The 26,933-nt window shown below is 45.4% G+C and overlaps 1 protein-coding gene across 1 annotated transcript in view; it reads right to left on the bottom strand.

Moving 5' to 3' along the window:
• LOC126176277 (partitioning defective 3 homolog) overlaps positions 1-26,933 on the bottom strand; it is a 286,886-nt gene that overhangs the window by 132,775 nt on the left and 127,178 nt on the right. Inside the window, exons 3-5 of the mRNA XM_049923426.1 lie at positions 22,721-22,957; positions 4,059-4,403; positions 1,024-1,352 (exon numbers count right to left, since the gene is read on the bottom strand). Coding sequence (XP_049779383.1) covers positions 1,024-1,352; positions 4,059-4,403; positions 22,721-22,957 — 911 coding nt within the window. The remainder of the gene's footprint in view (positions 1-1,023; positions 1,353-4,058; positions 4,404-22,720; positions 22,958-26,933) is intronic.

Genomic DNA, 26,933 nt, shown 5'->3' with positions numbered 1-26,933 from the left:
AGTAACTGATGTACGTAACAAGTTTTATTGAATGCTTTTATCGTGTCGTCGTAAAACCCACGGCTTCACCCAGGTATGTGGAGGCCAGTCAGCTGCTGATAGTGCCTGCACACGCTGTACGTGGTACGGAAACAACTGGTTCTCCCGTAGCACTCTCCATACAGTGACGTGGTCAACATTACCTTGTACAGCAGCAACTTCTCTGACGCTGACATTAGGGTTATCGTCAACTGCACGAAGAAATGCCTCGTCCATTGCAGGTGTCCTCGTCGTTCTAGGTCTTCCCCAGTCGCGAGTCATAGGCTGGAATGTTTCGTGCTCCCTAAGACGCCGATCAATTGCTTCCAACGTCTTCTTGTCCGGACACCTTCGTTCTGGAAATCTGTCTCGATACAAACGTACCGCGCCACGGTTATTGCCCCGTGCTAATCCATACATCAAATGGGCATGTGCCAACTCCGCTTTTGTAAACATTGCACTGACTGCAAAACCACGTTCGTGATGAACACTACCCTGTCGATGCTACGTACTGATGTGCTTGATGCTAGTACTGTAGAGCAATGAGTCGCATGTCAACACAAGCACCGAAGTCAACATTACCTTCCTTCAATTGGGCCAACTGGCGGTGAATCGAGGAAGTACAGTGCATACTGACGAAACTAAAATGAGCTCTAACATGGAAGTTAAGCGTTTCCGGACACATGTCCACATAACATCTTTTCTTTATTTGTGTTTGAGGAATGTTTCCTGAAAGTTTGGCCGTACCTTTTTGTAACACCCTGTATTTGACGGAATATTTGATCACATCTCTGATCAAATCTTTGACAAAGAAATTTGATAGTATACTACCGGCCTAACACCAACAATCAGTTCAGTCTTCCTTTCTTGCCGTACCGGGCGAGTATGAAACGACACTAGGGTTCCGTTTTTACCGACTGAGGTACGGAATCCTAAAAAGACGAAGCAGGAAACCTGTGTAGATATGCGAAATGACGAGAGGTGACCAGAGTGGTGTGAACTCACTGTTCGGGTGCGAGATCGTCGTCCTCGTCGGAGGTGGAGCCGCGGCGCTGCGGCCTTCGCGGCCGCTGCAGGAAGGGGGCCGGCGGGGGCGGTGAGGCGGAGGCGGGGGTGGCAGTGGCCTGCCCCAGAGGCTCGCGCCGGCAGCGCGCGTCCCGAGGCAGCGACCGCGACGCCACGCGGTCCGCGGCGTCCGCCCACCGCGCGTCGCTGCCGAACTGCATCGACAGCCGCGAGCCGCCGTCGCGCGCGAACCGATTCGCCGACGCAGACGCCTCCGCGTCCCGCCAGTCGCCCGGCAGCTGCAGCGCGCGCCGAGCTGACACGGACTCCTGTGACACCCACGTACGGTTGCCGCTTTCTTCACACATAAGGAAGATTTTTCACAGACATTTCTTAATAACTTAATAATAATAACTTAATATTTTTTGTTAAATACCATTTTCGAAAAAAAAGAAGGAAATGACTCAAATGGCTCTGAGCACTACGGAACTTAACATCTGAGGTCGTCAGCCCCCAGGAACTTAGAACTTCCTTAAAACTAACCAACCTAAGGACATCACACACATCCATGCCCGAGGCAGGATTCGAACCTGCGACCGTAGCGGTCGCGCGGTTCCAGACTGTAGCGCCAAGAACCGCTCGGGCAGCCCGGCCGACGCTTGACTAGTATCTGCATTTATGTTCGAGCATGAATTTCTCGCGGTGTTTCCATATTTTTGTCCAATCCATTCGTATTTAGTCCAAATGCATTTATACGGGCCATATCTTACACCAACGTCTCCCCACAACAGTGTTGCCGTAAACATTGTACCAATGTCGAAATATTCGTATTTCCGTACGGCCCGTTAACAGTGATGGAACAAGCTGTTGCAGGTAGCTGCCAAGGTGGGGCCGGGGTGCTACCGATGGTGTGCGCATAGGACAGAGTGAGTATCTTACGGCCAGGACACATCCGTCTCTGTAAATGCTTGTTTCCCATTATCACCCTAGCTTCCTCTTTGTAGCGTTACAGCTCTGCGCTGCTGAGTCATGTAAAGTAAGTGTTTTTTTGTGGGGTTTTAGGGCGCTCAACTACTAAGGTCATTAGCGCCCAGTCACGAATGTAAATGCACATATAATCTGGTAAAACTCAAGGGGGGGGGGGGACACCAGAAAGTTCTTACAAAGACGCAGATAAACTAATTGAAACAGTTAGATGTCTTTGGAAAGTCCGTCAAAGTAATAAAACGAAGAACACGAGCAGCTGCTCGAGCGTCATCAGCTAAAATTTCCTGTAAGGTAGATGGCAGAGACAGGACAACAAGAGATTGATTAAAAAGGGGACACAACAATAAAACATGGCGCACTGTTAATGCATGACCACAAGGGCACTGCGGAGCGGGGTCACCGGATAGCAAGTAGCGGTGGCTAAACCGGCAATGCCCAATCCGCAACCTGGCGAAAATGACCACCTCTCGCCGAGATGGTCGGGAGGAGGTTGTCCAAGCTGTTGGGAACGGTTTTATGGCCCGGAGCTTATTTCTTTGAATTGACGACCAAGTATCCCGCCATAATGACACAAACCTCTTACAAACAACCCTACTAATGTCAGACGATGGGACACAAAGGGAGGCTGGCCGTGGCAGGAGGACTGCAGCCTTGGCCGCAGCATCAGCAGCCTCATTCCCAGGCACTCCAAGATGGCCTGGAACCCACATAAAACTAACAGGAGAGCCATCATCAGCAAAAGAATGGAGGGATTGCTGGATACGTTGCACCAAGGGATCGACCGGATATGGAGCTCCAAGGCTCTGAAGAGCACTGAGTGAATCAGAGCAAAGTACATACGGAGAATGGCGGTGGCGGCGGTCATACTGAACGGCCTGATAGAGAGCAAAAAGCTCGGCCGTAAAGCTGGAGCACTGGTCGGGGAGCCGGTATTTAAAGGTGACGTCCCCGACGACAAAGGTACAGCTGACACCATCGTCAGTTTTGGAGCCATGAGTGTAAATAAAGGTGTTACTGGCGAGTCGCGCACGAAGTTCGACAAACCGTGAGCAATACACTGCATCCGGAGTACCCACCTTCGGGAGCGAGCTGAGGTCAAGATGAATGTGACCCGGAGCCTGGAGCCAAGGTGGTGTCGGGCTCTCACCCTCTCTGAAGGTGGTAGGGAGGGCAAAATTCAATTGTCGAAGCAGGCGACGAAAGCGGACTCCAGGGGGCAGCAGGGCAGAGACATACAACCCATACTGACGGTCGAGAGAATCGTCGAAGGAGGACTGATAAGAGGTGTGGGCGGGCACTGACAACAGCCGGCAGGCATACCGACAAAGCAGTACGTCGCGCCAGTAGGTCAATGGTAATTCGGCAGCTTCAGCATAAAGACTCTCGACGGGACTAGTATAGAATGCTCCGGTCGCAAGACGTAACCCCCGGTGATGGATGGAGTTGAGACGGCGTAAGAGGGATGGCCGAGCAGACGAGGCTCCCATAATCCAGCTTTGATCGGACTATGAACCGATATAAGCGAAGCAGGACAGTGCGATCCGCTCCCCAAGATGAACCACTAAGAACACGGAGGACATTAAGGGAACGTGTACAACGGGCAGCCAAATAAGAGACATGCGGAGACCAACAAAGTTTCCTGTCCAGTGTGAGCCCTAAAAACTTCGTTGTCTCCACGTAAAGTAAGTGGTGAAACCATATGACATCGCTTCAGTACGAAAAGGCACTCCATTTCTTTCTTGTCTACAGGAATGGAGATGAAGTCAAACGACAGGAACACGGAATTCATAAGTGCGATACATACACAAGCTGAGCTGTGCGACATATCAGCTAGTAGCGGGTGGTTGTAATTGAAGTGCAGTTACTCTGGGAGGTCCAGTGTGAGCTGTAATTATCGTATGGCAGCGAAACTTGGTAGACACGCTAATGTGTTAATCCTTAATCGATTTACACTCTAAAACAAATTAGATCCAGCTGTGACCACCAGGTGAAAATCTGGCGCTGTACGACGGTACGACATCGACGCCGTCATTCGAGCGCTGGCTCACCTTCCTGGCGGGCGGCGCGCGCAGCCTGCCGTTGGCCGGCACGCGGCAGGCGGCGTCCTTGTCGCCGGCGTCGCCGCGGGCCTCGCCGTCGGGCTCCGTCGGGACGGCGGGCGTGGCCGACCAGCGCTTGGAGCCGCCGTCGGCCGCGAGCAGCAGCACGCCCACGCCGCCGCCCCCGCCGCCCCCCAGCGGGTCGCCCTGCGCCGCCCCCGCGCCACCTACTGGCGCCGCCGACGCCACCAGCTGGTTGAGCGCCGGCTCGCTGCCGCGGCGCACCTGCAGCGACGGAGGCGGCGCCGGGGCAGACTCCGCCGTCACCTCGATGGCCGCGTACCGCCCGTCTCCCTGTGACACCGGTAAAAGACACGTCAGCGTAGAGGCACGCCTCGCTTTTAAGGGCAGATGGATGAGTATGGCTACAAGACATATAGGGTGGTCCATTGATCGTGACCGGGCCAAATATCTCACGAAATAAGCTTCAAACGAGAAAACTACAAAGAACGAAACTTGTCTAGCTTGAAGGGGGGAAACCAGATGGCGCTATGGTTGGCCTGATGGATGGCGCTGCCATAGGTCAAAAGGATATAAACTGCGTTTTTTAAAATAGGAACCCTCTTTTTTTATTACATATTAGCGTAGTAAGCAAAGAAGGGAAAGCAGATAGGTGGAAGGAGTATATAGAGGGTCTATACAGGGGCGATGTTCTTGAGGACAATATTATGGAAATGGAAGAGGATGTAGATGAAGATGAAAAGGGAGATACGATACTGCGTGAAGAGTTTGACAGAGCACTGAAAGACCTGAGTCGAAACAAGGCGCCGGGAGTAGACAACATTCCATTAGAACGACTGACAGCCTTAGGAGAGCCAGTCCTGACAAAACTCTACCATCTGGTGAGCAAGATGTATGAGACAGGCGAAATTCCCTCAGACTTCAAGAAGAATATAATAATCCCAATCCCAAAGAAAGCAGCTGTTGACAGATGTGAAACCTACGGAACTATCAGTTTAATAAGCCACAGCTGCAAAATACTAACGCGAATTCTTTACAGACGAATGGAAAAACTGGTAGAAGCCGACCTCGGGGAAGATCAGTTTGGATTCCGTAGAAATGTTGCAACACGTGAGGCAATACTGACCCTACGACTTATCTTAGAAGAAAGATTAAGGAAAGGCAAACCTACGTTTCTAGCATTTGTAGACTTAGAGAAAGCTTGTCACAATGTTGATTGAAATACTCTCTTTCAAATTCTGAACGTGGCAGGGGGAAAAATACAGAGAGCGAAAGGCTATTTACAATTTGTACAGAAACCAGATGGCAGTTATAAAAGTCGAGGGGTATGAAAGGGAAGCAATGGTTGGGAAGGGAGGGAGGCAGGGTTGTAGCCTCTCCCCGATGCTATTCAATCTGTATATTGAGCAAGCAGTAAAGGAAACAAAAGAAAAGTTCGGAGTAGGCATTAAAATCCATGGAGAAGAAATAAAAACTTTGTGGTTCGCCGATGACATTGTAATTCTATCAGAGACAGCAAAGGACTTGGAAGAGCAGTTGAACGGAATGGACAGTGTCTTGAAGGGAGGGTGTAAGATGAACATCGACAAAAGCAAAACGAGGATAATGGAATGTAGTCGAGTGAAGTCGGCTGATGCTGAGGGAATTAGCTTAGGAAATGAGACACATAAAGTAGTAAAGGAGTTTTGCTATTTGGGGAGCAAAATAACTGATCATGGTCGAAGTAGAGAGGATATAAAATGTAGACTGGCAATGGCAACGAAAGCGTTTCTGAAGAAGAGAAATTTGTTAACATCGAGTATAGATTTAAGTGGCAGGAAGTCGTTTCTGAAAGTATTTGTATGGAGTGTAGCCATGTATGGCAGTGAAACATGGACCATAAATAGTTTAGACGAGAAGAGAATAGAAGCTTTCGAAATGTGGTGCTACAGAAAAATACTGAAGATTAGATGGGTAGATCACATAACTAATGAGGAGGTATTGAATAGAATTGGGGAGAAGAGGAGCTTATGCCACAACTTGACTAGAAGAAGGGATCGGTTGGTAGGACACGTTCTGAGGCATCAAGTGATCACCAATTTGGTACAGGGGTCAAATTGGAGGGTAAAAATGGTAGAGGGAGACCAAGAGATGAATACACTAAGCAGATTCAGAAGGATGTAGGCTGCAGTAGGTACTGAGAGATGAAGAAGCTTGCACAGGATAGACTAGCATGGAGAGCTGCATCAAACCAGTCTCAGGACTGAAGGCAGCAACAACGTATACAAATATGAATGTTTTAGTCGGACCACATTTTTTGCTTTGTGATAGATGGCACTGTAATAGTCACAAACATATGGCTCACAATTTTAGACGAACAGTTGGTAACAGGTAGGTTTTTAAAATTAAAATACAGAACCTGGGTAAGTTTGAACATTTTATTTCGGTTGTTTCAATGTGATACATGTACCTTTGTGAACTTATTTCTAAGAACGGATGCTATTACAGCGTGATTACCTGTAAATACCACATTAATACAATAAATGCTCAAAATGATGTCCGTCAACCTCAATGCATTTGGCAATACGTGTAACGACATTCCTCTCAACAGCGTGTAGTTCGCCTTCCGCAATGTTCGCACATGCATTGACAATGCGCTGACGCATGTCAGGCGTTGTCGGTGGATGACGATAGCAAATATCCTCCAACTTTTCCCACACAAAGAAATCCGCGGACGTCAGATACGGTGAACGTGCAGGCCGTGGTATGGTGCTTCGACGACCAATCCACCTGTCATGAAATATGCTATTCAATACCGCTTCAACCGCACGCTAGCTATGTGCCGGACATACATCATGTTGGAAGTACATCACCATTCTGTAATGCAGTGAAACATCTTGTAGTAACATCGGTAAAACATTACGTAGGAAATCAGCACACACTGCACCATTTAGATTGCCATCGATAAAATGGGGGCCAAATATCCTTCCTCCCATAACGCCGCACCATACATGAACTCGCCAAGGTCGCTGATGTTCCACTTGTCGCAGCCATCGTAGATTTTCCGTTGCCCAATAGTGCATATTATGCCGGTTTACGTTACCGCTGTTGGTGAATGACGCTTCGTCGCTAAATAGAACGCTTGCAAAAAATCTGTCATCGTCCCGTAATTTCTCTTGTGCCTAGTGGCAGGACTGTACAAGACGTTCAAAGTCGTCGCCATGCAATTCCTGCTGCATAGAAATATCGTACGGGTGCAATCGATGTTGATGTAGCATTCTTAACACCGACGTTTTTGAGATTCCCGATTCTCGCGCAATTTGTCTGCTACTGATGTGCGGATTAGACGCGACAGCAGCTAAAACACCTACTTGGGCATCATCAATTGTTGCAGGTCGTGGTTGACGTTTCACATGTGGCTGAACACTTCCTGTTTCCTTAAATAACGTAACTATCCGGCGAACGGTCCGGTCACTTGGATGATGTCCTCCAGGATATAGAGCAGCATACATAGCACACGCCCGTTGGGCATTTTGATCACAAGAGCCATACACCAACACGATATCGACCTTTTCCGCAATTGGTAAACGGTCAATTTTAACACGGGTAATGTATCACGAAGCAAAAAGCGTCCGCACTGGCGGAAGTTACGTGATACCACATTCTTATACGTTTTTTACTATTACAGCGCAATCTATCACAAAGTGAAGAAAGTGGTCTAACTAAAACATTACTATTTCTTTACGTACTACACGAATATGTAATAAAAAATGAGGGTTCCTATTTTTAAAAAACGCGGTTGATATCCGTTTGACCCATGGCAACGCCATCTAGCGGGCTAACCATAGCGCCATCTGGTTTCCCCTTCAAGCTAGACGAGTTTCGTTCTTTGTAGTTTTTTCGTTTGATGCTTATTTCGTGAGACATTTGGCCCGGTCACTATCAGTGGACCACCCTATATATTCGCTGATAGCACAAATCGTACACCACAATCAATAACATATTCCGAGCTATTATGCCGTGGTCGGATGGATTTTCCATTAACACCCACGTTTCGTCCCTATCTGAAGCGGACAATTTCAAAGAGGATCGTAGCTTTTTTAATGTCCGATTCACACCCTGGCTCGCTACTGACTGCAGTGGCGTGACGTCACAAGCTTTGAGTCGAGGTCTACGAGAAAGACAGGCCGCGGCGTGTACGTCACGAATGTAGTCCTGCGCTCGCTCGCTCAATTCAGCAGAAAAACTATGTTTCTACACTTGTTAACTCTTAACTAGGCGTGTCCGTACAAACGAAAACTGAATCTTCTACTGGAATCCGCTATTATGGAAACTTACTGTTATTATTCCCATAATGATGGGAAGTCCATGGGTCTACTTATAATTTGTTACAGCTGTACTGGCGTACAATAAAACAAAATCATGCTAAAATGAATATCAGTTGCATAAGGCACCACTTCCAAGATGTAATGAGTACTGTTCAGCAGAAGGGACTAAATGCTATAAACAAGCCGTTATACCGTTTATATCGAGTATTGATCTTAAATTAAATTTTGCTGTTGTACTGTCAATCAGTAAGACTTCGTAATAGCAGATTTCAGGGGAAGATGCAATTCTCGTTAGTACTTACACGCCCAGCTGCGAGTCAACAGGTTTAGAAACGCATTTTGTCTGCCGAGCTGAGCGAACGAGCGAGTTCAGGACTACCTTCGTGACGTACGCACCGCGGCCTGTCTTTCTCGTGGGCCTCGCTTTGAGTGCCCCAGCGCAATTGGCCGTTATCGCTTGCTGCCGTCCACCGTTACCAATGGCGGAACACTCCTACACGTCGTCTTCAGCATCGGAATCCAGATGTCAGTCAACTGCACGTGCTCTTCCTTCCTACTGAAATTCTTCGAGTGTTTAACAATCTCTATGTCGTCTCTGAATAGCCTTCGTGGCATCCGCTTGTGGCTGCTAGTACGTAAGTCCTATCAAAACGAATGTGGTCATCTCCTGGCTGCAGAGCATGTTCTGCAACATCTGATTTGTCGCTCTCTCTCGTAGGGATGGCAATCATTGCTGAAACAACCGGCTTTTGGTTATACGGTTTGTTTCCACGCCATTTCAACCCGACTTAAAACCACTCAAAACAACCGGTTTCCGAAATAAATGATTTCGATTTTTTATTCCTACTACTTTCTGTAATAAACATAGAAATCGAACAAAGGCTGAAAAATTTTTGACTGTCAGTTTTAAGATACATAGAATGAAAATATTAAATTAAATAGGTAAATAAAAGAAAATTTCGTCCGTCTACTGTTAGCTGCTATTCTCGAAAAATGTAAGTGATTGAATAAATAAAAAAAAACCAGCATTCTAGCATTGATTCTAATTTTTAGAAACTCTGCTCAAAAATCACGTTATCGGGGATCACATTAGCATTTGGGCATTATGAACAGTCAGTGCTAAAGGGTGAAAACTGAGGTCTGTTTTTATGTTCATTTGTCCGTTTTCAAAGCCTGCAAGTAGATAAAGGCATATTAGTAGACATCGGCAGCAGATCACCTACTTTCTACTTTATTTTGCATTATGAATGAATAATTGTTAAGTTTATAATTTATTACTGTTACCTTAATCTTTTTCCTCTTACTAACTCATAGGAATGTCAGACAAATCTTTTGTCTTTTAAAGCAAATGAAGCACTGTACTGCATAGTTATCTCACTTCGTAGAAATATTTCCAGGCTACGGTTGTGCCATTCTGCAGTACAATATATGGCCCACGACGACAGCGAGAAACTAGCGCATAAACCAGGTGAGGGCGAAGCCTGCACACTGCACGTGCACGCGTGCCTTAAGCCACGACACACGGCATCAGGGACATATTGTCTCAGCAGTGCCGTACCAGTTCTTATGCAGTGTGTTTGTTGCTCGCTTCTCTCGGCACTGCTATTTAAATAGCACTGACCACTTTTTTCATTTTCTGTAATAAAGCAATATTTTAAAATAACGCAAATTTTATGCATAAAAATTACTTCTTTTAAGAAAGGTTTATTTAAAAAGGAAAATTTTACCACTGTTGCTGTGGCTAATTGATATTTCGGTTTTTTACTCGGTTATCGGTAAAAAATAAACCTGTTATTAATCGGGACCACACAAATTCCGTAAAATAGCGGTTGTTCGGAACAAAGTCCGTTATCGCTTTTAACTGGTCGTTGCTTCCCATCCATACGCTCTCCCCTTTTACAGTTGTTCTTGTTATCTTCTAGTCGTCTTATGACAGTTCTTTTGTGGTGCTCACGTACACCTCCCCACAAGTACACCTCCCCACAAGTACACCTCCCCACAAGTACACCTCCCCACAAGTACACCTCCCCACAAGTACACCTCCCCACAAGTACACCTCCCCACAAGTACACCTCCCCACAAGTACACCTCCCCACAAGTACACCTCCCCACAAGTACACCTCCCCACAAGTACACCTCCCCACAAGTACACCTCCCCACAAGTACACCTCCCCACAAGTACACCTCCCCACAAGTACACCTCCCCACAAGTACACCTCCCCACAAGTACACCTCCCCACAAGTACACCGAATCCAATAAATGTCTTTTTCCAGCGGTCTGCGAGTATCCTTTGCCAATTTTACGTGATCCTGTATCTTCTGGGTGCGTTTGTAATTACCGAAATGCTACATTTTCCCAAGATTTTTTCCTATTTGGTCAGTAACGTCCTTAACTACAGCCAGGAAAACTTTTGATTTCGCAGGCGCTTGTGCAACGTTATGATTTCTGCGAGGTTGCCTGAACGCTATTTTACCTCAGCAGCCTAATAACATTCTTGACCAATTCACTGGTAAGATATTTTAACTCCTTATCAAGCAGCTCTGGTTCGCATGTGTTCTTTGCTCTATCCGTCAACTTTTTTATGATGCCTCGCTTTCGTTGTGGGTGGTGATTCGAATAACTATCGGTGTGTGTGTGTTTTCGGTGAACTGTGTGGCCTAAGCTACTAGCTTTCTTGAAAAATACCACATCAAGAAAATTTAGACTTCCGCCTGCCGCCTCCTCCACGGCGAACTAATCCCATTGAGATGCTTGTCAGAACGACCTAGTTCCTCTCTACCATGCCTCCACAAAACGAACGTATCCTGGTTTCAGTGCCTGCTCCTCGAATTTTTCCAGAAGAAAATTCGCTACGACTGGGCTTAAAGAGTTTACGTTTTACACAAATCGTGCGTACACATACTGTAAACAGACTACTTCCACACTGGGAATAAAGAATCGTTCAAATGATCTATGGGAAGAAACAAGCTCAAGTGACCCTGAGGTAATGCGGAAACGACGACTGAATACAATGAGAGGAAGACTCGCCTGTATTTTACAACCAATATTTGAAAAGGGTGCGGGGAGCATTCTGTCAGAAAGGGAGCAATAACAGCAGAATGAATCGGAGAGGAGACCTCAGTGGCACCGAACGTGGAGTAGTGACTGTGCGTCACTTGAGTGACAGGTCCACCACGGACATTTCAGCCCATCTAAAACTGCCCTAGTCGACAGTAGTGGATGTGACTGTAGAATTGAAACGCGAAGGTAGAAACGCAGCTAAACAGACGTTAGGCAGTTCTCATGTACTGAAGGACAGGGACCGATGGGCATTGATGAGAGTGGTTGCAAAAAAAACAGCACGAGATCAGCAGAGTTCCAAAGTGCTACCAGCAAGCCACTCATCACAATGGCTGCGCTTTGGGAGTTGAAATGAATGGCTTACAATGGCCGAGCAGCCCCACATAAGCCACACATTCCAGTGTCAACGCTGAGCGACGCTCGAGGTGGCGCTGAAAGAACGGTGTCACCGGGCGCTGATGATTTAAGCCGACTGACTTGGAGTTGTGAATCGTGCTGTACCCTGTCGCAGTCCGAATGCCTGGAGAACGTCACATGGCGTAAGGTGCGGAGCCAGCAGCGAAGTACAGACAGGAGCTGTTACAGCACTGGGATGTTTTTCATGGTTAAGGTGTGCTCTTCTTTTGGCGCTTGAAAAAGTGCTAAATTTTGGAGTATATGAACACACGTTATAGCATTGTGTAAAGCAGAAGAACAGTTCAGAGATGATGATTGATTGTATCAGCATGGGAGTGTACCCTGTCATAAGGCAGCATCTGTGAGCCAACAGTCTGTAGACGATAGCATTCCTGAAATGGACTGGCCAGCCTAGAGTCCCGACCTGAACGCAATGGAACACCTTTGGGATGACGTAGGACGTGGACTTCGATCCATCCCAGCGTCCGCTGTCACGAAGTTCTCCGTGTAGCACTGATATATTGCACGACCTAGCCACAAAGGTTGAGGAAGCACAATAGCAGCTAGTCCAGCCCTCTGACAAACGTAAAGTGCACCAGTAAAGTTTAGTTAATATTTTTAATCAGAGAGTCAGCTTTGTCTTCAAATTAAAAACCGACTGATTAGATCACGGCCTAATTGGCCCAGTAGTCCAATAGTCGATTTAATCAAATGCCGATTAAATCATATCAAATGAATTACAATACACTGACGTCTGTTTTACTTAATACAGAATTTGCATGATATTGCGTATTCGTAGAAGCCGAAGGTAGCTGTTAGTTTGGATTTCAGTCCTCCTCCTCCTCCACCAGCTGTGGAGACACACGTCCCGCCTACCGTTTTCGTAGAAGACACGCTATTCCAGGTCTCCCAACATGTGGGCCGCTGGCACTGCCTTCACGGGCCAGAACAAATTTGCAAGAGGCTCACTTGTTAGGTTGGTCACGGGACTCCTCTTCATGCTATTGGAGGTATACAGGGTCGCTGGGTCTTCGTACACAAAAGTGCCGAGCGACGTCAGCGACGCCCCAGTTGAAGTCAGTTCTTAGTTGGAGCAGGTTCACGACCAATGGTAGCGAGTGTGCCGCCGCCATTATGTACGGGCGTGCATGCTTGTTACATCGACAGCGGTAGCTGATCGTTACAGTACGGTCAACAATTTGCGCTTGCTAATCGGTAACAATCCAGATGCGATGCAGTAGCGCATGCTCCGAATACTAGGGGCGGTAATGATATGGCATTTCTAGAACAGCAATATAAACTACCCCTGACTGGGCTGGTCTCCTGATTTCTAATGCCTTCGTATTTCAATTTTTTCTCGGTGCTTTTTCTCTTAATTTGAGCATTAGAACATTCATCACAATGTCCTTCATTTGTTTCCTGTTCAACTGTTATTGTGTCTTGACCTCCAGCGAGACTACTTCCCGCCAGTTTCTTAGTTTCATTTGTACGTAGTAACCGTTATTCACTTGTAACAGGCTACCTCTCATTTAACGCGTTGTTCTGAGACCATATATACAACACTGTAACAGACCTTTCGTTCTCCTTGGCGTGGTTTCCCCCTGTAGTCCCTTTTTATCATCAACAGAATACTGAAACCGCAGCTAGACGTGACGGGGACTGATGCCGACCGCAGTCGGGACAGCGGCGGAGTAGCCGGTGAGGTTTAACATCGCGAGTTCAGTAGTGGAACAAGGTCAACCGACAGCCAGTTCAATCATCGCTATCATACTTTCGATTGATTACATCATCTCACGCCATCTCAAGAAGCAACTGCCTTATCTGCTTTCGGCTGTTGAGGAAAAATGGGCTGCCGTTCCTTCACAGAGTTCAGATATCTCATTGAAAGTGACCCCAACAGTGTTTTTGCCATAACAATGCCGAAGGGTGGACAAACCCATGTTAATGATCACTGATGTGTGTCTCGATACTTCTGAACAGGTACTGTACACGGAGCTAAAGATGATCTACATTTGGTGCGGATATAAAGATTGCAATTGTAAGAGTCTAATGGCCTTAAAGAAAGGCAGTAGTTGAAAAGTGAGAGAGGGTTATTCGATACGCAGATTGTTCAAGCAATAAAGCAAACCAAGGAGAAATTTGGAAAGGTAATGAAAGATCATGGGGAAGAAACAAAACCTTGTGATTTTCTGATGACACTGTAGTTCTGTCGAAAACCGCAAAAGACTTGGAACAGCAATTGAACGAAATGGATAGTGTCTTGAGGAGAGATTACAAGACGAATACAAAAAAAAAACAATAAAACAAGCATGACTGAATGTAGTAGAATTAAAATCAGACTATGCTGACTGAATGTAATTAGGAAATGAGACGTGAAAGTACGAGACGAGTTTTACTATTTGGAAAGTACGATGGCTGAAATAGAGATGATATGAAACAGCAAGAAGAGCGGTTTTGAAAACGAGAAATTTATTAACTTCGAACAGAAATTTAAATGTTAGTAAGTCTTCTTTGAAGACATTCATCTGGAGTGCAGCCTTGTACTGAAGTGAAACGTGGACTGTAGGGAGTTGAGACGAGAAGGGAATAGAAGCTTCTGAATGAAAGATGAGTAGATCAGATAGCTAATGACAAGCTACAGTATCGAATTGGGGGAAGATATATAGAGGAAGACCAAGTTTTGCATACCGTAAACAGGTTCAAACAGATGTAGGTTGCACTAATCATGTTTAGATGAACAGGCTTTGCACAGTGCCCATTGTGGGGACCTGCTTCAAACCAGTCTTCGGCCTGAAGATCGCAACAGTAACATGACTTTGAAGGCAGCCCGTGTGTTCAGGTTGGAAGTTTCTCGACCCGCTACATAACGCTGTGAAATTCCTCCAGCCTCTCTCACTAGTTCAGATAACTGGTAGTCCATTATGTCAGGGTTATTTGATGACCTTGTTAATTTATAAATTAGTTTTGTAAATCTTAACGCCTGTTTCTTGCAGCAATTCAGTATTTACTTTCCAGACGAGTTTTCGTATTTCGTGCTAAAGGCATCTTCAGTCTTTTTTTTTTTTTAATCACAATTTTTAAACATGACGCGTATAGATTCGGGGCTGTTAACATCAAAGTTTTTGCACGTAAATACAGCGCTATCCAAAATTAAAGCAAAAACCGGAAGCTTTACAAGGTTGCTTTTATTTTGTCAGAAATCTGTAAACAGAAGATGGTGCCATGCCTTGCCATGCCATGCATGCAGTATCTGCCGTTTCCAAGAAAACATCAACCGCCCGTGCTCTACGAGGTCGACCATTCTCGTCCATCAATACGAAGTCTGAGTCCACGCCACCTCGCAACAACAGCAGATGAGGTCCCACGACACCTGACAACGTTTAAGGCTTGCAGGTTCACCCATACAATTTCACGGCGATCGAGTGCTCAGCGTAATCCCTGCCCACGCCATTAAGTATCCTCCTCGATATCGGTCCCTTTCCACAATGTCTACATTCCCAAATCTTGCTCCACGTTCCCTCCACATGCGAATGGGTCGAGAATCACTCTCCAGACCAAATTGGGACTCATCTGCGAAAAGAACATTCGCCCACTGCTCGACCGTCCGGGCTGCATTTTGAGGACTCCACTCTAGACGTTCACTTCTGTGAAGATGCATCAGACTTACACATACAGGAGGTCTCCGACAATAAAGGCTACTTTGCCGAAGCCTTCCGTACACCATTTGTCTCTACACAACACTTTCAGAGGATGCCGCGAGGTCAGATGCCAGTTGCCGTGCCGTACTAAGGCGGTACCGTCGTGCCCTTACGGCCAAATAAAGGTCCTCTCTTTTTGATGTCACACATGGTCGACTCTCCCCTGGTTTTTGCGATACTGTTTAGGTCTCCGTAAATCATCGCCACATCCGAGAAACAACAGAACGATTCACATTAAGCCTTCGGGCCACATCAGTTTGCGACTGTCCTGCCTCTTCTTGTTATGGCCGTCCACTGCTGAGGGTCTAGTAGGCGTCATCTTTGTGCCTTACTGCACCACCTGTGACTATACACAGCGATTGTTGGTGTGGGACTACCCGACAGACACTACCCCGTTTGACAGGTGCCCTGACGTCGTCGTTGACGTGGCTGTCCGTTGACTGGAATGCTATCTTCCGTGCAGAACACGATTATACGGACATGTGCTGATATTCTGTATGATTACACCGTGAATTAGACACAAGACGGGGAAATAGCGGTTTTGTGCTTTAATTTTGGGCACCGGTATAGAGTTACTTGTCTGTCACTGAAAAATCGGCGTTCCCTCGCATCTAGTCATAGTTTAGAGGACGCAATTCCCTTTACAAAAATTCGGCACAATTTCGCATCGATCCTTTTTCTGTTTTTTGTTACACTGAACGAAAAATCGTCAGGCGTATGTATGAGTAGTGGAGACAGGTGTACTCAACGTCAAGTCCGCGTGGAAACTCGGATAGAAATGAATGTTTCTATGACAGCCTCTGTAATAGTGTTCCCCAAGAGATTCTGCTGGTGACAGTTGCTTCTTAGAAACCGCGGCTGCAACGGGCTTCGTCCAACATATGCAATGCATCAGATAAGTATTAAAGAGCACAATTAAGAAAGGAATAGGGTTTTCGAATTAAAAAATCTTAGGAGACGCAGTAGCCTGTTTCAACCGTAGGAAGTGAATTTCTGATAAACACTGTAAACACGCGACTAATATTTGTGGCTCGCCAGAGTTTGAGGCAGTACGATACTGCAGGAGGAGAACTTTAAACAAGTGACGAAGTTGGCGGGTCCTAATGAAAAGATCACGCAGCTCTCGGCGACGACCATGTAGCCATGTGTTAAGCACTGACAACTTCAGCAGCTCTGCGAAAGGACTGACGAGCACATCCTACAACAAAGAGCTGCACTGCAAGAAAAATGCAAAAGAAAATACAAGGATAGAGCTGAAAAGCAACAATTAATTTTGCCGTACTACGAAAAGCATCTGGAGACGCAAGATTTAAAGACCAGAAAAGTCAGAGAAACTAACTACTGAAATGCAGAGAACACCAAATGTTAGACAATACACACGATTTCGTTTAGAATATAGTTAAAAGCAAAGGAAAAACTTCCTTCGATGTGTTATCATAAACAATGAATTTATTGCCTATGCATCTTATCCTATTAGACAGATTCTTCTTCTACATCGCTGAGAGTGACAAGAAAAAAAATTTTAGAACTGTTTAAATCAATGGTGGGAAACGATACAAAAACAGTAGTGTGTGCTTTAGCGGTACTTCTCTGCTAGCTATGGTCAATCAATTTTCCAAATATGTGTAACTTTAGAATATACAGTCATACATACAACACATTTATCAATTCTAGGTGAGGTACTGAACGTAACACGAAAACCAAAATAATCATCCTTTAGTTTTTGATGCTTTAACAGGACTCGTGTGATAGGAAAGATTACCTCTCTCAGTTGAACTGTCAGTTTTGGTTAATGGTGACTATTTTAGAACGTGTGCGTTCGTTATCTACCCATTATCCGAGAGACTGTGAAATAATTACTGAAGTAACATTTGTACATTTTGAACTATTCACAACTGTTTAACTTCGAACATTCCGAGTCTTACTGCAAGAGCCTACTATGCACTAGGCCATCTGTTAAGGGAATTCTACTGGCGGATGACTCCGTGTATAGTAGGCTCTTACATTAAGGCACAGAATGTTCTCAAAAATGACTACACAAGATTTTTAAAAAATGTTGACGCTGTGCAATTCGCACAAAGCTGTGTGTTAACCAAACTTTCTTCATTTCAAGCGTTTGAAAATGGCTCAATAGCGGAAACTGCAGAATCCCAAATAACAAACAATGATATAATCTTGCAGGAACATTCAGGGATACATGTGGGTACTGTCTGCAAAATGTGTTGCGAGTTACTAATAAAGGCCTGATGCTGAAGCCTTACTGCACGAACACCAAAAATATTGAAAGCGATGAACTTCCTTCGTTTCATCATTTTGTGTGGAGTTGCTACCGAGGAATATTTTCGCGTAGGTTTGAAATTATGTTCAATGTTAGCTGGAAGACGTTATGTGCTCTCAATCTCAAATAGTGGATGAATATAATTTGAGTAATCTGCGCGCAAGTTAATTACCCTACCTCAAGACATATGCATAGTTTCTAACTGTAATATTAGACGTATTGTGTTATACTTGTAACATAAGATTGTACATCCCAAGAAGAGGAGGAGGAGGAGGAGGAGGAGGAGGAGGATGGGAAAAAAAACGACGCACCACGAAGGAATTATCCGAATGGAACGGAAATCGGTAGATGTTCTATACATGTACAAACAATCAAATTATTACAGTTAAAAAAAAGAAAGAAAGAAAACTGATCGACTTATCCAAGAGAAAGACCTTCACAAACTGATAAACGCAGTAACGCCTTGGTCCACTTCTGGCCCTTATGCAACCAATTATTGGGCTTGGCATCGATTGAGTGAGTTGTTAGATGTCGTACTGAGGTATATCCTGCCGAATTCGGTCCAATTGGAGCGTTAGACCGTCAAAATCCCGAGCTGGTTGTACGGCCCTGTCCATAAAGCTCCAAACATTCTCAGTTGGGGAGATCCGGCGATCATGCTGGCCAAGGTAGGGTTTGGCAAGTTCGGAGACAAGCAGCTAACTGTCTGCGTGCAGGCTGGCATTGCCTTGCAGAAATGTAAGCCCAGGATGGCTTGCCATGAAGAGCAAAAAAACAGGGAGTAGAATATCGTCGACGTATCACTATGCTGTAAGGATGCCGCGGATGGCAACGGAACGGCCCTGCTATGGAATGAATTGGCGCATCAATCACTCTTGGTTGTTGGGCCGTATGTCGTGCGATAGTCAGGCTGGAAACCCACCACCGTCCGGAACGTCTCCAGACACGTCATCGCTGGTCGTCGGTGCTGTATTCGAAGCCGGAGGCATCACTGTAGACAATTCAGTGAGATTCCCGGCAGAAGTTGTGTCCGAGACGACCCGGCCAGCAGTGGGATACCAATCCGACTGTCGCCCGCCGTACAGCTCGACAACCGGGCGTGAGGGTATGCGGCGCCATTTCTTTTCATTGCAGGCCCTTTTGCTTGTCAACCGAGGCATCCTTAAGCACAGTGGTACTTCGAAGATATTCAACTCCCTGTTTTGTTGCCTTTCATGGCAAGCCATCCAGGGCTTATATTTCAGCAAGATAATATCTGCATGTGCACTGCAAGAGTTTCTATCGCTTGCTCGTGCTTGGTAGACCCTACATTGCCAGCAAGGTCGCCGGATCTCTCCCCAATTAAAGTCTGGAGCATTACGAGCAGAGCCCTCCAACTATCTCGGGATTTCGACAATCCAACACGCCAACTGCACAGAATGTGGCACGAGAAACCTCTGGAGGACACCCAACAACCTGTATCAATCATTGTCAAGCCGAAAAATTGCTTGTGTAAGGGCCAGAGGTAGACCAGCGCGTTATTGACTTGCCCAATTTGTGGAGCGTGTCTCTTGAAAAAAAAAAACATCCAATTTTTCTGAAATTGTAATCACTTGTTTGTCTGAACATGTAAACCACATCTATCGATTCCTTCACGGCGCGTTTTTTTTTTTTTTTTTTTTTTTTTTTTTTTTTTTTTTTTTTTTTTTTTGGGGTAGAGAGTACCTCTTAGAGAGTAGATCGTCACACCGTTTTAAAGAACGTCAATAATTATATAAGATATTGAAAATAAGATTTTTGTTCCCCTGAACTCCGTTATATAGACGATCTGCAGTTGGAACTGTACATCGTGCATGGAGTTACTGATAAGGGGGCGATGATGTGCGAAGAACACTCTAAAAGAAATGCGCACTATTTTTTTTAAATCAATCTTTTACTCTACATGTTTGAAAGTTTTACACTGTGTAGATACATCCTTTAGGAACAATATTTTCATTTCTCCACATAATTTCCGTCCTTCTCAACTGCCTTACGCCATCTTGGAACCAGCGCCTGTATACCCGCACGGTAAAATTCTGGACCAACTTGTTGGAGCCACTGTTTGGCAATGTGCACAAGGGAGTAATCATCTTCAAACCTTGTTACACGAAGAGAGTCTTTCAGTTTCCCAAAGAAATGATAGTCGCATGGAGCCAGGTCAGGACTGTAAGGCGGGTGTTTCAGTGTTGTCTATCCGAGTTTTGTGATCGCTTCCATGGTTTTTTGACTGACATGTGACCGCGCATTGTCGTGCAACAGCAAAACTTCCTGCTTTTGCCGATGTGGTCAAACACGACTCAATCGAGCTTGAAGTTTCTTCAGTGTCGTCACATATGCATCAGACTTTACGGTGGTTCCACTTGGCATGATGTACACAAGCAAGAGTCCTTTGGAATCGAAAAATAACCACAGCCATAACTTTTCCAGCAGAAGGTGTGGTTTTGAATTTTTTTTTTTTTTTCTTCAGTGAATTTGCATGATGCCACTCCAATGATTGCCTCTTCGTCTCCGGTGAAAAATGATAGAGCCACGTTTCATCACCTGTCACAATTCTTCCAAGAAATTCATCTCCACCATTGTCGTACTGTTCCAAAAGTTCGCTGCATACCGTTGTTCTTGTTTCTTTGCGAGCCACAGTCAACATCCTGGGAACCCACCAGGCACAAACCTTTTTTAACGCCAACACTTCCAGTATTCTGCAAACACTTCCTTCCCCTATCCCAACGTAGCGTGACAATTCGTTCACTGTGATGCGTCTGTCAGCAGTCGCTAATTCGTTAACACTCTGCACATTGTCTAGAGTGTGTGCAGTACGAGGCCTACGGCTGCGAGGACAATCCCCAATCTTGCCGTGCCCCGCTTTCATCACGTAACCCGCTTGCCCACAGATTAACTGTACTGTGATCGACAGCAGCATCTCCATACACCTTTTTCAGCCTCTTGTAGATGTTTCCCACTGTCTCGTTTTCACAGCACAGAAATTCTATGACAGCACGTTGCTTCTGACGAACGACAAGTGTAGCAGCCATCTTGAAGACATGATGTGACGGCGCCACTCACGGGAACAGGTTGAACTAAGTTTGAAAACAAGCGGGAAGGATGTATCTACAAACTGTTAGACTTTCACACATACAGAATGAAAACTGTATTTTTACAAAAATAGTGTGCATTTCTTTTGGAGCGACACTCGTATGAGAAAAGGAGAGTTGGCAGTATACAGGGTGTTACAAAAAGGTACGGCGAAACTTTCAGGAAACATTCCTCACACACAAAGAAAGAAAATATGTTATGTGGACATGTGTCCGGAAACGCTTACTTTCCACGTTAGAGCTCATTTTATTACTTCTCTTCAAATCACATTAATCATGGAATGGAAACACACAGCAACAGAAAGTACCAGCGTGACTTCAAACACTTTGTTACAGGAAATGTTCAAAAATGTCCTCCGTTAGCGAGGATACATGCATCCACCCTCCGTCACATCGAATCCCCGATGCGCTGATGCAGCCCTGGAGAACGGCGTATTGTATCACAGCCGTCCACAATACGAGCACGAAGTGTGTCTACATTTGGTACCGGGATTGCGTAGACAAGAGCTTTCAAATGCCCCCATAAATGAAAGTCAAGAGGGTTGAGGCCAGGAGAGCGGGGAGGCCACGGAATTGGTACGCCTCTACCAATCCATCGGTTACCGAATCTGTTGTTGAGAAGCGTACGAACACTTCGACTGAAATGTGCAGGAGCTCCATCGTGCATGAATCACATGTTGTGTCGTACTTGTAAAGGCACATTTTCTAGCAGCACAGGTAGAGTATTCCGTATGAAATCATGATAACGTGCTCCATTGAGCGTAGGTGGAAGAACATGGGGCCCCAATCAAGACATCACCAACAATGCCTGCCCAAACATTCACAGATAATCTGTGTTGATGATGTGATTGCACAAATGCGTGCGGATTCTCGTCAGCCCACACATGTTGATTGTGAAAATTTACAATTTGATCACGTTGGAATGAAGCCTCATCCATAAAGAGAACATTTGCACTGAAATGAGGATTGACACATTGTTGGATGAACCATTCGCAGAAGTGTACCCATGGAGGCCAATCAGCTGCTGATAGTGCCTGCACACGCTGTACATGGTGTACATGGTACGGAAACAACTGGTTCTCCTGTAGCACTCTCCATACAGTGACGTGGTCAACGTTACCTTGTACAGCAGCAACTTCTCTGACGCCTACATTAGGGTTATAGTCAACTGCACGAAGAATTGCCTCGTCCATTGCAGGTGTCCTCTTCGTTCTAGGTCTTCCCCAGTCGCGAGTCATAGGCTGGAATGTTCCGTACTCCCTAAGACGCCGATCAATTGCTTCGAACGTCTTCCTGTCGGGACACCTTCGTTCTGGAAATCTGTCTCGATACAAACGTACCGCGCCACGGCTATTGCTCCGTGCTAATCCATACATCAAATGGGCATGTGCCAACTCCGCATTTGTAAACATTGCACTGACTGCAAAACCACGTTCGTGGCGAACACTAACCTGTTGATGCTACGTACTGATGTGCTTGATGCTAGTACTGTAGAGCAATGAGTCGCATGTCAACACGAGCACCGAAGTCATTACCTTCCTTCCATTGGGCCAACTGGCGGTGAATCGAGGAAGTACAGTACATACTGACGAAACTAAAATGAGCTCTAACATGGAAGTTAAGCGTTTCCGGACACATGTCCACATAACATCTTTTCTTTATTTGTGTGTGAGGAATGTTTCCTGAAAGTTTGGCCGTACCTTTTTGTAACACCCTGTAGATTTGTGAACCACCAATCGGTTCGTGCTCTGAAGATGTGACTCCTGAGGTCAAGTGAAGGACACAGAACAGGTGGCACTGTACCTGGAAGATGTCGGGGCTGCTGGTGCCGACTGAGCTGCCGCCGGCGCTGGCTCCGTCGCCGCCGCCGTGGGGCAGCAGCAGGGGCGGGGCGCCGCCACCGCCGCCCCCGCTCTCCTCGAAGTTGGCGACGATCTGCTCGCGGTCGTCGGCCACGTCGAGCAGCCGGTCGTCCGGGTCCAGGATGCCGCCGCCCGCCTGCGACCGCAGGTTGTGCACCACCACCCACGCGTCGTTGCCCTGCAACACGAGGGCGCACGCCCGGGTCAGGCACCGACGTCTACAGAGCGAGGTCGCGGCCAGTGTGGCATTGCTGGGCAAAACGAGCACACTGGACGAAACATTAGCCGCCCCCGACAACCCTTTCACCACCATTAGGACATACGTTTCCCGCGACAGGTTAGCAGAGAACTGGTTTAAATCACATCCAACTGGAAGAGTTGAAATAAACAGTTCACATATATGCAAAAAACTGGTGAGTTCCCAAACTGGGGAACAGTGAAGAATGGGGTGTCGCAAGGTTCGGTCTTGGGTCCTCTGCTGTTCTTAATATACAGGGTGTTACAAAAAGGTACGGCCAAACTTTCAGGAAACATTCCTCACACACAAATAAAGAAAAGATATTATGTGGACATGTGTCCGGAAACGCTTAATTTCCATGTTAGAGCTCATTTTAGTTTGTTCTTCCACCTACGCTCAATGGAGCACGTTATCACGATTTCATACGGAATACTCTACCTGTGCTGCTAGAACATGTGCCTTTACAAGTACGACACAACATGTGATTCATGCACGATGGAGCTCCTGCACATTTCAGTCGAAGTGTTCGTACGCTTCTCAACAACAGATTCGGTAACCGATGGATTGGTAGAGGCGTACCAATTCCGTGGCCTCCACGCTCTCCTGGCCTCAACCCTCTTGACTTTCATTTATGGGGGCATTTGAAAGCTGTTGTCTACGCAATCCCGGTACCAAATGTAGAGACTCTTCGTGCTCGTATTGTGGACGGCTGTGATACAATACGCCGTTCTCCAGGGCTGCATCAGCGCATCGGGGATTCGATGTGACGGAGGGTGGATGCATGTATCCTCGCTAACGGAGAACATTTTGAACATTTCCTGTAATAAAGTGTTTGAAGTCACGCTGTTACGTTCTGTTGCTGTGTGTTTCCATTCCATGAGTAATGTGATTTGAAGAGAAGTAACAAAATGAGCTCTAACATGGAAAGTAAGCGTTTCCGGACACATGTCCACATAACATTTTCTTTCTTTGTGTGTGTGAGGAATGTTTCCTGAAAGTTTGGCCGTACCTTTTTGTAACACCCTGTATATTAATGACTTGCCATTCTATATTCACGAAGATGCAAAGCCGGTACTTTTTGCCGATGATACAAGTATAGCTATCACACCCGACAGACAAGAATTAACTGGTGAAATTGTAAACGATGTTTTTCAGAAAATCATTAAGTGGTTCTCTGCAAATGGGCTCTTATTAAACTTTAACAAAACACAGTATATACAGTTCCACACAGTATATTGAATGAGCCCATTAATAAATATAGATTTCGATCACAAATCAGTAGCTAAGGTAGAATATTCAAAATTTCTAGGTGTATGCATTGATGAGGGGTTGAACTGGAAAAAACACACTGAGGATCTGCTGAAACGTTTGATATACATCTGAGTAAATTAGCTTACCACGCCTATTTTCATTCTCTGCTTTCGTATGGCATCATATTCTGAGGTAATTAATCATTGAGTAAAAGAATGTTCATTGCACAAAAGCGTGTAATCAGAATAATTGCTGGAGCTCATCCAAGATCATCCTGCAGACACTTATTTAAAGAGCTAGAAATCTTCACTGTAGCCTCACGTTATATATATTCACTTATGAAATTTGTTACTAACAATTCAAACGAATTCAAAAGTAATAGCAGTGTACATGGCTACGGTACTAAGAGAAAGGATGATCTTCACTACTGAAGGTTAAATCTAACTTTGCCTCAGAAGGGGGTAAATTATGCTGCCACAAGACTTTGGTCACTTACCTAATAGCATCAAAAGTCTGACAGATAGCCATATAGCATTTAAAAGGAAATTAAAAGAATTTCTTAATGGCAACTCCTTCTACTCATTAGATGAGTTTTTGGATATAGTAACGTAACACGTGGTTAGCTGGCTTACGGAGTATGATGTACCAGGTGTAGAAGTATGAAACCGGAGTTTCCCTATAGATGGTGCTAGCCGTCTGTTGCGTCTGTGAGACGGCGGGATGGAGATGTTGGACGACAATGCTGGTCACGAATGTGCCGGACGTTGGGGAGCGGTAAATTTTGTCCAGCGTGTTTTAGATCAGCGTGTCTTCCCACATCCTCCTAAATGGGTTGTTGTTGATCCTTACTATACTGGCTTGAGGGTGACAGTTGTTCCCGTAGTGGCAGGAGTTTTCCAACGTATGTTGGAAAGCACCAGTAGGTAGCAGCACTTGTCAGACGAGCATTAACCCGACTTGCAAACCTGGAGACAAACCGCGGGCTCTGTGGGGGCGGAGGTGACGTTTTGAGAGTCGAGAATGAGTGAGTGACTCTTAGTGTTGCTCTGTCAGTGCGGGAAGCTCAAAAAGAATTTTCGAAGCGCGTTTTCGTGTACTTGGATAAAATTCTTATCGTAATTTTCCCGCCGGCCAGGGTGGCCGAGCGGTTCTAGGTGCTTCAGTCTGGAACCGCGCGACCGGTACGGTCGCAGGTTCGAATCCTGCCTCGGGCATGGATGTGTGTGATGTCCTTAGGTTAGTTAGGTTTAAGTAGTTCTAAGTTCTAGGGGACTGATGACCTCAGATATTAAGTCCCATAGTGCTCAGAGCCATTTGCACCATTTTGTAATTTTCCTGTTATATTAGCGGGAAGAGGCGGGTATGTAAACACAAAAAGGGTCGGAAGGCAGAGGAATTTTATAAAATCGCGCCACCAGTAGATAGCTGGAGGCGCTTGTTAATGAACGAAGCGAACTTTACCAGTTACAAAGTGCCAATAAAATGCATTTATTTCAGTGGCGTTTTGTAGACTTCTTTCGTACTCACTTTAAACTGGTATTCGGTTTTGTCTTTGAGGATATCATCATACCAGCTGCCCCTCCAAAATCATGCAGATTATCGGGCAAGCCGGGAAAAGCTGAAATTTCGAGACTTTGCATCAAAGGCTAACGTCTGGGAACAAAAAGGAGTGGTGGAAGGTTGGACGTGAACCGCAAAGTACAGAATTGTCTGGCATCTGTGTGAGAGTTCTCACGTGTAGAGAGCCGTTCTGCTTGCGTCCTTCCCACGGGATTTTTTTTTTTTTTTTTTTTTTTTTGCGTGTCCGTAAGACAAGGTTACATGCATTAGTAGAGTTCACTAACACATTATAACATGTAATATCACTATCGAAAAAATTTCCAGCTCATCGAAAGCAGGTGATTTCATCGTCGTCTTTTCTCGGCGCTATGTCTCAATTTGCAGGTTCCGTATGTAATCAAACTTTTACTTATTCTGCACTCAGTTTCATGGTCAACTCATTTCTTGTACATGTTTTACCTCATCTAGAAATGCAGGTCGTGCGCACCACATAATTATTCGAATCACATAATTTCTGCTCGATGAAATGCAGAAATTTTTAAAATTTCATTGATTTTGTGCGCCGAGAGAAATGGGGATCTGCTGTGCGTATGAAACTTTTTTATAAAAATTTATTGAGACACCACGACTAACCAGTTTCGCCTTTAGAGGCATTTTACAAGCGATAAATGTATACACAAGAATACGTGCGTCAAAAGTAATACTGTGCGTGGTCAGCCTTTTCCGTTCTAGTTTCAGAAACTCAGTTTAACAATCAACAAGTCTGAGTTGTGATGCCAAGGAAATGCTGAGATGTTTACCGCCCAAGTCAAGTCAATTGCTGCATGAAACCAAGGTTTTAAATATCGTTACCGCAGAAACGTTGATTAAAAGGTCCTCATTATATTAAAATGATTGCCCTCGTGAAAACGTTGGAGCCTTTATGTTAATTCATATGAAAGTGATTTAAAAAAAAAACTCATTTTTAAAATAATTACTTTTGAGGTTGTCTATCCTTCCGATAAACATTGCGATAATTCTGCTTCATTATTTTTATTTGGCACCATTTCATGTTCACATACACCTCTAATGGTGGCGTTGCGATACCTTCTTCACGAACTTTACT

Source organism: Schistocerca cancellata, chromosome 3 (assembly GCF_023864275.1).
Source record: "Schistocerca cancellata isolate TAMUIC-IGC-003103 chromosome 3, iqSchCanc2.1, whole genome shotgun sequence".
Classification (NCBI taxonomy): domain Eukaryota; kingdom Metazoa; phylum Arthropoda; class Insecta; order Orthoptera; family Acrididae; genus Schistocerca; species Schistocerca cancellata.
The sequence above is the reverse complement of the archived record's forward strand: the minus strand, read 5'-3'. Positions and strand labels throughout refer to the sequence as shown.